The following is a 14293-nucleotide window of genomic DNA, read 5'->3' on the forward strand; positions in this document are numbered from 1 at the left end:
CTTCAGACTTTTTTCCACCACATTACAACGTCTTCCGCAGTGACCGGGACTTCAGTGGACTGAAACAAAAAGGTGGTGGTGTACTGAATGCTGTTGACAGTTCACTAAGACGTGTAAGGCGCAATGACATAGAAAGTGTACAGGAGTCGATTTGGCTTGAAGTCAGCCTAGCACGCTGTGAAAAATTATTAATCAGAACTTTCTATGTGCCACCGAATATTTCGCCTGTCTTGTTTGATGAGGTCATCTATTCTATTGAAACTGTTTTATCCTCTCATAGCAAGCACAGAGTAATCCTTCTTGGTGATTTTAACACATCAGGAATTGATTGGGACACTAGACAGTTTTAGTTTAGTGCGCGCTAGACAGTATGTACGCAACGTGCGGCGCGCTACATACGTTACGGTTGAGGCTGTCCCCCACAGCATTAGTTTACCGCGCGCAACATCTGAAACGTGGAGTGCGCCGAAGCGTCAACACCCTTGCCTCGGAGTGCTACTTGGCGCCATCTAGTGCCTAAGCAATAAACTCGTATAGCCAACATTGGTTGTCACAAGTCAAGGCACGAGACAAGCCAAGCTTTTTCGCGCCGTTCGCGCCGATTTTGTGTTCAGGCGAGCAGCAGCAAGGGAAGAGAATGCCATCAAGCATCTTGTGGAATCGCCGCCTTTTGGCTACTGTTTCATGGCAAGAAATAGACGATCTGATGCTCACAACCCGCGAGCGGTGGCTTTTGAAAGGTGACTGCAGCCTTGACGACAGAATACCGCATAAGGCGCGACCGTGAAAGCGAGCTGCTGCGATACCGCTCGCGCAACGGACTCCTCGATGTGGACCAAGTGGAGTCAACGTTGTTTCGACAACAATTCCGCTTCGAGAAACGGGATCTGAGTGAACTTGTTCGTCTGCTGCTGATCCCCGACAAAATATGCAGTGCTCAAAAAGGGACAGTGATCGGCCGTGATGCACTGTGCCTTTTGCTCCGGCGGCTCACCTATCCAAACAGATGGTGAAACAATCGTGTGGTGCACAAATTCGCAAGCAATTACCGAACAAAAATTCACGCAGTCAGACTCGGAACTTACTTTCTCAGGTTGACGATGTCCTTCGCAGCGTAATAAGATAACAGGAGCTCCGTTCGACTGCGGACATTCCGGGCAATAAACGGCATCCCAGTGATATCCTGCATCTTTGTGGCGATCACGGTCCACTGCACAGGGTCCGCGAATGGATTTAAGCTCCTCACATAGGCAAGGAGCTCCAAATCGAGGACGATACCGAAATGCACGCGGGATTTGCTCGCTGCCATGACCACTGACCCCCTTGTTTTGCTGTCGGTCGCCGCCATGTTCTTAAGCTCTCGGCAGCGCGAGATCTCGCGAGATGGCCGCCGGTAGTATACGTAACGACTGTAACGAGCGCAACACAAGCCCGGAGAACTAGCGCGCGTATCCCATACGTGCGCAAACGCACGCATCTCTCATAGGTTCAGCGCATGCGCAGTCGTGCCCCCGCTAGCGCGTTGCGTGCGCAAGGCCGTTGCGCGCGCTAAACTAAAACTGTCTACTCTTACATATTGTCATTATAATCATTACATAGAGAACAAATGCAGCCTGTTGCAGGACTTTCCATCCTTCTGTTCTCTTCAGCAGCACAACTTTATGGCCAATTCCTGTGGCAACGTTTTAGACCTTTGCCTCTCGAATGCTCAAGTTATAGATGTCTCCCTTTCTGACATTTCTCTTGTGCGTCCCGATAAGTTTCACCCATCACTTAAGATAACTGCCTCTGTGTCAGCGTTGAGGCAGAACTCCTCCCCTGGCATTAATGAATCTTCCAGTTTTGCTTTTAAGCGTGGTGATTACGTTGGCTTGTATGATTTCTTGTCCCCCACCGGTTGGTCACTGGTCTCAGATAAAACCAATGTCGATGACCAAGTGGATCAGTTTACGAAGCTTGTTTTGAGCAGTATGCGCAAATACATTCCTCGGTACAGTCCTAAACGCTCTAAATATCCCAACTGGTTCTCATCTGAACTTATAGCGGCCCTAAAATATAAAGATCGTGCGCACCATAAATCCAGAAGTCCTGTGCCTAATGAGTGGAGAGAATAATTCCGCTTTTTCTGGACTCTCTGCAAACGCGTCATAAGCGGGATCGTGACTCATATACTGCATTCTTGGAAAAGAGCACCTCCGACCAGCCGGCCGGAATTTATGAAGTATATCCGCAAGCGCTCTAGTAAACGGGGAGAGTGTTTTCGCCTGCTCGACTCTAGAGGAGTAGAAGTCCAAGCATTTGCGGATTGTTTTGCTGCCCATTTCTCATCCTTATATAAAGCTTCAGGTTTCAACGCTGGTGTCAGTCAGCAGCAGATGACAGCTCCTACATCTAGTCCTGTGTTACTTGATGAAAAGCTCATTAGCGAATGCCTTAAGCGCCTGAAGCCTTCCCTATCCTGCGGCCCTGATGGCATCCCCTCCGCAATCTTAAAAGCTTATGGCAGTATATTTGCTCCAGTATTTACATCTATATTTAATAACTCTGAATACTTCCACTTTCTCTCACACGTGGAAAACTGCTAGTGTTTTTCCTGTATTTAAGTCTGGCTGTAAAACCGATGTCTCGAATTATCGCCCGATTTCTCTCCTCTGTGCCACGTCTAAGGTTTTTGAGCTGGCTCTTCACAACATATTGTCTTTTACTGTGAAGAACACATTGATTCCGAATCAGCCTGGATTCCTCACCGGCTACTCCACTATCACAAATCAACGGGGCAAGTAGACACCATTTATTGTGACCTCAGCAAAGCTTTTGATGTGGTCAGCGACTCACTGCTTCTCATGCAAGCTTACGCAGTTTGGTGTTGACTCGTCAATTGTAAATCTCTTACGGAGTTTTCTTACGGATAGATCATGTTTTGTTATAACGTCAAAGGCCAAACGTCTTCTTCTTACATGGCAACTAGCCATGTAAGGAGTGTTAGGACCATTCCTATTTTAATTTTTATTAATGACGTTCTTTCCGCCATCGGGAATTCTTCATTCCTTCTGTATGCCGTTGACATCAAGATGTTTAAGGCAATTCACAGCGTTGATGACTGTCGCATCCTGCAGTCTGACCTCTTTCTTTATCTAAATGGTGCACAGATAATAACGTCCCCAAAGTCAGGACTTTCACCCACAAAACAACAAGCATTTATTTTTCTTATTCAGTAGAATCGGTACCATTGTGTAAGGTCCAGTGAGATCAATAATCTCGGTGTACATTTTGATACAACCTTACTCAGCTCACACTAAACCCGTTACAGTGCGGGGTATGCGCACTCTTGGCTCTGTTTGCAGACTGTCGAGAGAATTCAATTTCCTACACCGTTCCGTAAGTTAATTGTACACAACAATCTGTCTTCCTCAACTCGAATACGCGTCGGTCGTCTGGAATGGCATTTCTAGATCCAACAGTGACATTATAGATTGGGTCCAGAAAAAGTTTCTAAGCATATATCATCACCGCTTTGCTAGTACGCGCACTGGGCCTTGCTCTAGCACTCTTGGATTATTGTCATTGCCCTTACTTCACTGCCGACGTAATCGCGCTGACCTTCTGTTTCTTTTCAAACTCCTTCACGGTATCCTCATGTGCCCCGAATTCTTCAGTTGCATCATTTTTCGTATTCCGTGCAAGATCACCAGAGAACATAGACCTTTCCAGGTTCCTGCCTGTCATCACCAACACTCAACCGTTCACAAAATACACAGTCTCTATAACGCCCACTTTCATGACCTGGATATTTTTCACGACTATGTGTTTGTTTCTTTCCGAGCTTTGCATTGTTCTGTCATAGTTTCATAGTTTCACATATTGTTCAACTGCCCTCGTCTCCTCCTTTCTCTTACGCATTCATTTTGCGCCTTGTTGTATGTACACTCTTCTTTTCAATATTGTTAGTTTTATTCACTGTTTTGTTTTACAGATATTCCCCTGCCGTTTTTTTATGTATGCATGGCCAGCACTCAGACCGCATGATTGTTCCTGGGCACGCTAAATAATTGATTGATTGATTGAGTGACTGAGCGATTATTATTATTATTATTATTATTATTATTATTATTATTATTATTATTATTATTATTATTATTATTATTATTATTATTATTATTATTATTATTATTATTATTATTATTATTATTATTATTATTATTATTATTATTATTATTATTATTGCTACACCAATAGTGGTTTTTCAAATCCATTTCTTCACTATTATCGTAGAAAAAAAATTTGACTTCGCCCATTTTGCAATCCACAACGCAAGTTTATCAAGGAAGAAGCAACAATTGCTTCTTCCTTGATAAATGTTTTTTCAAAGGTTCGTCAATGGTTTCCGCATTCGCTTTTTTTTTCGATAGTTTATGAATTCATTAAAGATGCAGCTAACTTTTTCCGCAATATAACTATTGGAAACGTCTTTAAAAAACAAGTAGCAGTAAATTCACCTGACCTGACCACTATATTTAGCAAGAACGATATGACCAAAGCTTGAGATATTGTAATCATTGTAAGCTCGAAACACATTCTAGTAATCTCGCTCGCTTACCGTTCGAGTGACACAGAAAGCAATATGACGCTAAGTTACCTTTCTTTTTTTTTTTTTTTTTTTGCTGGTTACATCTACGCATATCGGTGACTTTACAGCAATCTCCAAGTGTAGAGACGTACAGTCAGAGTCGTGCATACGTAGAAGTTAACCACAACTGTTTATTGCACACATACCAAGAAATTGACATAACCACTGTTCCAAGCAAAAACTGTAAGAAAAATACGTATTTTTTCATTTGGTTTAGCAACTAAACGTTGCAAGGATGGCAGCGCAATCCGTCTTTAACACACACTGAAGCCCACTTTTTATTGCTTGTAAGGCATAGACAGCAATGACTGGTGACTTTTATGTTTCGTCACCCTAAAGCATGCCAAATGTTCCATTAGCTGCGAATTATTTAGGTTTACTTAAGAATCAGAATCACGTTTATTTCCTTTTTTTCTTTTTTTTTCTTTTTTTTACCAGGCAATACGCTGAAAGTTTTGCTGCGCTAAAGCATGAAAGCGGCTAGACAGTGCCCAGGTGACCGTTGCATGGCAGCAACTGTACAAAGTGTATATGTTTAGTTACAGGTACGCCGTGATAGAGGCAAAACAAAAAACAAGCAAAAAAACAATACGTAATTTAACATAATTGTAATTCACATAATTCCGCTCAAAATGTAGCAGTAAAAAACAAGAAGAAATATAAATTGCAAGTTGCATCGGCGATATCATTTATGATACTCAGTCATTTTCTAAAACACAATAGAACAAAAGTATATGAACGCAACTATTTTTTTTTTACTCCAACCGGCTGTATTCTCACGAGTGTTACCGGTACATTTTATGTTAAAGTATGGAGCGTATAAGTTTCACGAAACGGGGGTACAAACCACATATTGGTGTTCCTTGTTGGCGCTGTAATGATACGACGTTCGAAACGTCATAAGGCTATAATAAGGTCCGAGGCTTCATCGTTTGAAAAGTCGAGCAATACAACAAATGAAATGTGTAACTGTTGTCAAAGCGTATCATATTGAACTCTTCAAACGCTTTACACGTGCCTAAACGTTCAATGTTTCTTATGTAGCACACTGCCGTTGTTTCCTTCCTTTTTTTCTTATTTTTTCTTCTTTTTTTGTTTTTTTTATAAGAATTTTCTTCATGTTTATTTTTGTCATCCTAGCCCCATATTATTCTATAAGAGTTCACCCTTACTTTTACTTCGATCGACCCGTTAAATGCTTTTTATGAAGATAAGCAGTCATTTTATGACGCTACTTTTGGATATGATGATCCCAACGCCGAGAATAATAGAAAATACCATACATAGAAAACACAAACAAACAGAGCTAGAACCATCGTGAAAATATTGAAGTATGGGGGCAATAAAAATTATGAATCCAAAAAAGCAATAGGTGAGAAGTCTAAAGACATATGCAAAATAACAATATTGTTTTTTTTGAGAGATAGGTTGAATTTGGGGACAGTAGTATTTCTGAGCGAAATATTCACAAGACACTAGACCACGCGGCCAGGATATAGCCCTGATTATTGGCTGGTCTTAAGCGCCATATTTTATATATATTCGGAAATTATTCAAATAGGCTTCCAGTCAACAGTACCAACTGCCTGAGTGATACGATATTTATTACGTTTTCAAGAACGCGCGATTCAGATGTTAATTCATCCACAAAACACAAGTAATGCGTAAGTACGCTTCCTACGGAACGCTCCCCATCACTGATAAAAGCAAATATGGAAATATACGAAGTAATCATCTGCTATCATTTGTACGTAGAGTGCATGTACCAGAAATTGACATGTCCGCCGCTAGATATCTATCTAGCGCCGCTTTAGATTTTGTCCCTCCTCGTACTTGGTTTGAATGTAACACACTACATCCGGGGCTCGTCACGCAGTCCCAGTAACACGACTGGCACGTTACCACTCGCACTGTTTACATTAGGCACTTTTGTTGAGGTGGTGAAATGTTATCCATGGTCCACAGGCTGGTGTTGACACCATGGCTCGTGAGCCCATGTCCATTTTCCCCTGGGGACAATAAAAGCGCATATACAACACTTAGTGACATTGTCGCGACACAGGAAGCCTGTCAAATCTGTGCATTCCACACTCTGACGCTTTGGTTCCCTGTCTTTCTTTGTGTTTTAACATTTCAGTTACGAAAAATTTGTCTTGGTAGATCTGCTCATAATGAGCTCACACACACACTCACACACACACACACACACTCACACACACACACACACACGCACGCGCACGCGCACGCCCACGCCCACGCGCACGCGCACACCACACACACACACACGCACACACACACACGAATTCTTGGGGGACATATGCCTATGTCCCATGGTTGCCGGTATAAAACTGTAATATTGCTACTCTGTAAAGCAATAAACACAGATAGGTGCATATGTAAGGCATTTAAAGAAGTATAGGCTCCACCTGTTAGCTTCGAGCTGTATGACTACGTTGCAATACGAGTAATATATATAGTATTTAGTGACCCTGAAGCCTCCGAACTTTTGTCTCCGGTAGTACGTGGGGTTGGTACGTTTGCAGACCCCTTTTAAAACATTCAGTTGCTGTTCAACTACAGTCGAACACCTTTATAACGAAGTGCTTGAGGCCTCCAAAATCATTTATTATACAGGTCACTGCGTTGTAAAGATCGGGCATCGCGCACCTCACAATAAGCCAGGACGGAATCACTCCTTCGTTATAGAGGTTATTTCGTTGTAAAGGTACTCGTGGTAGAGGCGCTCGACTGTATTCATATGCTATTTGATCTGGCGAAAGGTGGCCGCTATTGAAGGACTAGGCTAACCTCGGTCGATGTGAGGTGATCTACACTGCACACCTGAACTTGAAATTGCTGCACTGGCAAAACAGTTCGCGTAACTATATGTGAAAAGTCATCCAGCTGTTTGCTATTCAACGGCCTTTCTCTTGGGTTTCTTTTTCTTTTTTTTTTTTCATTGTTGCTGATGTAAGGTCACTCTGCAGACCTCTTCGTCAAATAAGAAATACAATGAGTGCTCAAATAATTATGGCGACTGCAAATGTTTTTTCTCCGACTACCTTTTTGTGTGTGTAGTACTGCCAAAATATTTATTTATTTATTTATTTATTTATTTATTTATTTATTTATTTATTTATTTATTTATTTATTTATCTTTCATTCTTTGATTGATTGCGGGAACCGAGAATACTAAAGCCACCAGCCTTGTCCTCGAAACCTTTCTTCTAAGCGTGCGTGTTAAAAATGCCTACGCCAACTGGTAGTTGCTTCGGCCACAGCAATACGGCCTTGATGCCCGCCTGCGTGTAGCAGCGAGCGCTGCTTTATACATAGGCCACAATTTTAGTTCTCACCATCTGGGATGGGCCGAGCTCCAGGCGGAACTTATGCAACAGTTTGGCGATCGTGAATTTAGTCTGCAACGTGGCGATCCTCACGCCGACGCAGTTACGGGGTCCTATGCCGAATGGGCAAAACGCCATCTTCTTCAGTTCCGCTTCATTTTCCGGGGCGAATCTGCAAATCAGACAAGTCGGGAAAATTTCCGTTATTGAGATACCAATTATATGAACACTAGAAGCACACTCGCGCCGTCGCCGTCGTGCTGTCCTTGCATCGATGGCGCATCACGACCAGTGCGTGGAGCGTTATAAGGCCTCCGGAGACGCGCAGTGCGTTTGGCTGCAAAAGTTATGAAGAACGCAGCGCCACGCTCCGCTCCATCAGAGCGGAGGGTAAGTGGGCGAAATTCTTTAAGTGTCCACCTAGTGGACATGTCCATTTCGTCGGCTGCTGGAGTTCTGATTGGCTGGCCTGGGGTACGCGTCAGAAGGAGACGGGTGCCCCAGCCAATCAGCTCTTCAGCAGCAGACAAAATGGACATGTCCACTAGGTGGACACTTAGATAATACTTCCCCAGCTCTGTCTACCGCGGCTTGGCCGGAGCCATCACAAGACAGCATTCTCATTGCCGCTGCTGGCGTGACTGTTGTGGGTCCCACACATTAGCATTTCTGCTGAGCAGCTGTGTGCATAGCACACCATGGCGCATGCATGGGTCTTAGTGGAACGAACAATAAACGTCCAGCTGAATGTAAGTATATACATTCCGTTTCATACACATTAGGCAAAGCTGCGGAATCTGTACGTGTAGTGCGGCCGTAAAAAACCTCACTCCTCACGCTTTCAAGCTCACGTATTCTTGATCTCTAATGTTTCCTACGAAATATGACTACTTCACATATTCCAACTACTACTTGTGAACGCTAGTTTAGATAAAATCTCGTATTACTTGTGCATATTTCTGCATCCAGTAGGCGACGTACCATATTTTGGTCGCGGAGCAAGTGATGCGCTGTGGCTGCAGATTGCAGAAATGTTACTTTGCTCGTATGGTGCTAAGTAGGTGTAGATCTCCGACGCCATTTATGTATTAAATACGTCATGTTTTGCGACGTAGAAGTACGAAACTTAATTTTACTACTGGAGACTCCTGTACATGCGAAGAAACTACTTGGTGGCTCCTAATGCTCCATTCGTGCTTTTAATAAACAACGCTTCATAACGTACTATGTAATGACATAAATTTGCTAACTTTAGGAATACTAGGATATGAACAATGTTTTACAATAATTGTGAAAACAGCTGTTCATTGTTCGAAAACTATTCGAAAATTATTCAATATTTCATTCGATTTGCGTTCGATTCGGTCTCAAAAATCACTATTCACACACCCCTAGTTTTAAGAAATCCTGTACATCACACTCGCTGTGGCCCTCTTCCTCTCTCTCCCGCGACATGTGTTTGCCTTAGGCCAGCGGTTTTCTCCTTAAGTCATTTACAACGATAACTGGCAACCGGTCGTTCCTCTGCAAGTCGTTCCTCCGTTTTCTGTATTTGGGGAGGCTTGGTCAGTGTAGACTCCGATTCTCACCTGTCCGGGTCAAACTTCAAGGGGTCAGACCAAAATCGCGGATCTCTGAGGATCTGGAACTGAGGAACCATGAAGCAAGTTCCAGCCTTGAACTTTAGCCCCTTGTATTCGAAGTCATCTTTGGCCTGCCTCGTCACAAACCTAAAATTCATACAGACAAACACAAATATCGCACATCATGCTTTGCTCAAACCGAACACTGAAAAAAACATCGCGAAGCAAGAAAACATGGGTTTACATAGATTTTATTGTATCAAACAATAAGACTCGGAAAATATGAGGGTAGAAGATCACATAATAACAGTTGAATTTCAATGTTATCGAAACGTATGTGCCCGTTTTTCTCGAATTATTTCTTAAAACAGGATGGCTAACAAATTCGTTCAAGCAAGAGTTGCCTTGTAGGTTTTGTTGCTCCGCAGCAACCAAGTTTAACCTGCACGTAGGATATCTTTTGTACTAATTTGTCTTATGTCGTTGTCCTTTGTTAAGTTTATTTATTTGTGTGTTTTACTATTTTATGCGATGAGGAATTTCTATGGCAATGCTGCTCTGTCTTGCGATGATTCGCTACCTATCTTGCGGTATTCCTCTTTTGCTACATATTGAGCTGCTCTCTGTTACAATATGGTCCTGTCATATTGCGCCATAAATTTGCCACAAGATGTCGACAACGTTGCAGCCCATTGAATTTTTTTTCTATCCTCTTCGCCAATCGAGAACTGCGCCATCTCTAAGTGGCCTTTCTTCGTAGAATTCGCCTGCAAGCGAGACCTGCAGCTACTGTGCACAAAAGTGTTGTTTCAAAACTCACGTGAGACCCGGAGGGTAAAGCCGCAGCGTTTCGTTCATTACCTGTTCCAGGTAATTCAGTTTCTTCATTACTGTATCGTAATCCAATTTACCCTGGCGCCGGGATGCAAAAAAGGAGGAGATCAAAATTAATTAAATTGCAGGCGCTCATTCGGTACAACACATGGCAGTTGATTTCATAGTGCGAAGGCGGAAAACATTAGTTGCGTAACCTACGTGAATGTATAAATCTGATAACACCAGCCACTGAAAACGAAGACGAATGAAGGCGTATACGCAACACAAGCGCTGCTACGCCTTCCTTATGGTGTGTTCAAATTCTGGCCAGCATCGGAAAGAGTCTATACGTAGACAGCTAAGGAGACAGCCGAGACAGCTTCGGGGCCATGTAATCGAACGCGTTTCGAACCGTCTGGATAGCTTCTGCGGCATGAGGCCTCCTCGCGGCGACAAGGAGAAGTTGAGAAAAACACACATTATTTCAGTATTTTAACTCTTTGTGCCTGCGAACCTATAAAAAACACGATGTGACTTACAATAAGGGCGTAGGAAAGCGGGTCTACGTTTTCTTGTGCGCAGACGATCTTCCTGTCGGCTTTCCAAGCGTCCTGCTCAGCCGCCATCTTGTTTGGACAGGAAAGTAGCCTGCATCGTTTCTGACTTCGATGCTGTCTTCGCGAAGCTGTCTACTTCGACGCCTTCGTGAGAATTGGAACAAGACTTAAGATGGCCGCTGTCCGCTTAGCCGTCTACTTTGCCGTCAACGGCGAGCATTGGAACACAGCCTTAGTCCTCGTTTTCAGTGCGCCGTTGTTATTAGCCATGAACCAATACCAAACCAACCAGTTCTTTATCCTCTTCAGTTAGAATAAAGTTTAACGCACAGTGTTCACTGTACCGTGCAAACTTGTGTTCTCTATTCGTAGTGTAAATGCCTCAACGCTAGCCAAACTATAGTGTATGACTTTAACCGACAAGTAACAAATATGATTTGACATTTCATTCAATGTTAATTGTAATAAGTTCATTTGCCTTCTTGGGCGTAGGTGTAACTGTCCTGCTACGTAGAAAAAACAACTTTTTTGTTCTTCCACCATGCAGGTGCATTGTTCGAATCATTTTATAGTTAATGGTAAATGTCACAGACGGTTCCGATCACAAAGCGTAAACTGTCCGCGCTAACAGAAATTTTTAGCGCTTCTTTACCAAGGTTCTGTTCCTCGTCGAGACAAAAAGTAAATGCTGCAGAAATAAAAAATTGTGGCCACATGTTTAGAGCACCGGGCTGCTGTTTTAGGGGTCCGAGGTTTGATCCCACCATCGGGCACATAATTCGATTTTCTGTTTTTTTGAGTGTGAGCTACTTTAAGTATGAGCGAGACAGCAGCGCCCAACCATGGTTAGGAAATTGCGAGAGCGTTCGCCAAGAAAGATTCACTTTAAAAAAGCACACACAGTGTTTCATAACGGCATACACCTGTATCCACACTAGACATTGATGTCCTATAGCATGACGCTGAAATCAAACGTGAGCCAGCTACTACACGAACGTGCGTGCAGTATGCGTTGCAGTATGCGTTGCAGTATGCGTTGAAGCGACTCCGATTTTGCCCTTATGGGCTACTGGCTCGAGTCTTCCTGATGTTAGAGTCACGGCCTACGCTTGTTCTAAAAAAAAATTGGAGATAAAGACAGAACACCAGCGCCATCTAGCTACTAAATAACGATAGTTACGATACAAGTCTATTAGAACGCAAGGGACAGTGCAAGCTCACATGGCGCCCCGTGGTTTCCGTTCACTTACCCCCTGTGAGATGACATCTTCAATTTCCTGGCGTGCCTTCTCTTGGATGTCCGGGTATTTTGCGAGCGTGAACGTTAGGTAACTCAGAGTGGTGAGTACAGTTTCGTACCTGCGTTGAAGTGCAAATAGCGCATTAGCGCCTAATCTTATGGTAAATATGACCCTGAATGCTAAACTGGTATATCTTTCTGAATAATAAGAGAGAGAGAGAGAGAGAGCAAGGAGCGGAAAGGCAGGGAGGTTAACCGGAAGAGCGTCCGGTTTGCTACCGTACACTACGGGTAGGGGAAACGGGGAATAGAAAGAGGAAAATAGGGAGAGAGTGAGTACTGAGTACACGTGGGACGATGTACAGGGACACTATAAGCGGTCTCTTGAACCGGTGCACTTCAAATACTGTACTAATGCACGCATCGCTTTTTGTGCCAGTGATGGGTGTAGCCATGGTCCGAGCATCTTTGACTCAGAGAACGGTCTCGAGTCCAGTCCGTTTAATGTTGTCCTGAGAGAGAGGCGTTGTACACCGTAGCGAGGACAGGTACACAATAGGTGCTCGATGGTTTCCTCGCACCTACAGGAGTCGCACATCGGGCTCTTGGCCATTGCCATACGGAAGAGTAAGCGTTCGTGAACGCCACTCCCAGCCACAAGCGGCACAACAAGGTTGTTTGGCTGCGGGAAAGGCTAGACGGCAGTTGTAGCCGTGGCAAGGGGTCCAACTTATACAATCGGCAATTGAAGGCACTTGAACTCCAGAAAGCTTGTGATGTTTTGCGTGCAAGCAGACGAAGTTCCCCTGACAGTCGCCGTCCTCGCCAAAGGTATTGTAGAGCTTTGTCAATGCGTTGATTGAGCAAATCGTTATTTTACTTCCTTATCGATAGTATTTTTTAAATCCTTTTTTTTCATTTTTGGTTGATATTGCTTGTTCCTACATTCCTTAGTTACTGGAATTTCTTAAGAAAAGGATAGCCTGCCCTCCAGTGGCCTATTTTCGCACGGCTTCGTCCTTTAATAAACAACAGCAACTCTCGTTCCGCGATGCAACATCGTTCTTCATTGCAGTTATTCACCTAGATTAATTTTGTCCTCTAACTTTCGTAAGAACTTCGGTGCCGTACAAAATTCCTTGAGCCGTTCCCAAGTCTTACGATCGCATTCCCAAAGCATTGCTCATGGGCATCTATCCATATAGAGCATTACCAAGAATGCAATAACATTCCACAAAGTACGCATATCTATGGGTGATCTTGAGTGACAGACCAAATTTTCAACCACTCATGTTTCTTTTTAGGGGGCGAAGCTCCATAGGGTGTGGGTCGTTCCCTCCTCTGTAGTAGTAGTAGTAGTAGTAGTAGTAGTAGTAGTAGTAGTAGTAGTATGTAGCGACCTCTAGTTTATGATTTGCTCAATAGATGGCGTTGTGTGTCGGTAGCCACCTGTAGTTTTATGAAGTGTTCGCTAGATGGCGTTCCGCTTCCACTTCCGGTTCCACTTCCGGTTCCGGTTCCACTTTGCTCGCGTTCGGTGCGAACGCGGGCAAAACGCCGACGGCGTCGACAACAGTTCTGCGCGGTGCTGGTGCTGTTGCATGTCCAAGTTTATACAGCTGATAAAACTACCTTGAGTCGAACCCATGGCTGCTTCGCATACTACTCAGGGTTCCCCTATGGGAAGATGGTGTAATTTTTTTCCGCGCATTTGTTGGTTCATACTGCAGCTTTATCCATATATGAATGAAACGTGTTGGTAACGTTAAAAGAGGTTTCGCCAAGCAAGTTGCCTTATTTACCCGTCCATAGTAAAATTAATCCTCACTCGCGTCCTTTCTGACGTACAGTATTCATTGAGCATAGTAGTCATGGTAAGGCAGTAGTCGCACGGTAGTATATAGTAAATACATAGTCGTTATGAAGTTGCGTTTGCTGTACTCTTAGAGATCGTTATTTATAATAAGTAATTTATTTCATAACATCAAGTTCTAGATTAGTTCAAGAACAGAGTTATTCCTATCTGTCTCGAACAAGCGTAGCAAAAATAATTGCAGAACCTGTCTTCCTAGCCACCCTATAGGCGTTGTCTCACGACGCTCCTTCGCTGGACTACTTGCTTG

At 43.5% G+C, this 14293-nt stretch overlaps 1 protein-coding gene across 1 annotated transcript in view; it reads right to left on the minus strand.

The window, feature by feature from the left end:
• Positions 1–4734: 4734 nt before the first annotated feature.
• Positions 4735–14293, minus strand: part of LOC119449676 (cytochrome P450 3A14-like) — a 35639-nt gene continuing 26080 nt past the window's right edge. The window contains exons 10-14 of the mRNA XM_037712898.2: positions 12181–12289; positions 10378–10469; positions 9564–9704; positions 7984–8146; positions 4735–6636 (exon numbers count right to left, since the gene is read on the minus strand). Of these exons, the coding sequence (XP_037568826.1) occupies positions 6547–6636; positions 7984–8146; positions 9564–9704; positions 10378–10469; positions 12181–12289 (595 nt within the window). The 3' untranslated portion in view covers positions 4735–6546. The remainder of the gene's footprint in view (positions 6637–7983; positions 8147–9563; positions 9705–10377; positions 10470–12180; positions 12290–14293) is intronic.

This window comes from Dermacentor silvarum, chromosome 4, assembly GCF_013339745.2.
Source record: "Dermacentor silvarum isolate Dsil-2018 chromosome 4, BIME_Dsil_1.4, whole genome shotgun sequence".
In the NCBI taxonomy this organism is placed as follows: Eukaryota; Metazoa; Arthropoda; class Arachnida; order Ixodida; family Ixodidae; genus Dermacentor; species Dermacentor silvarum.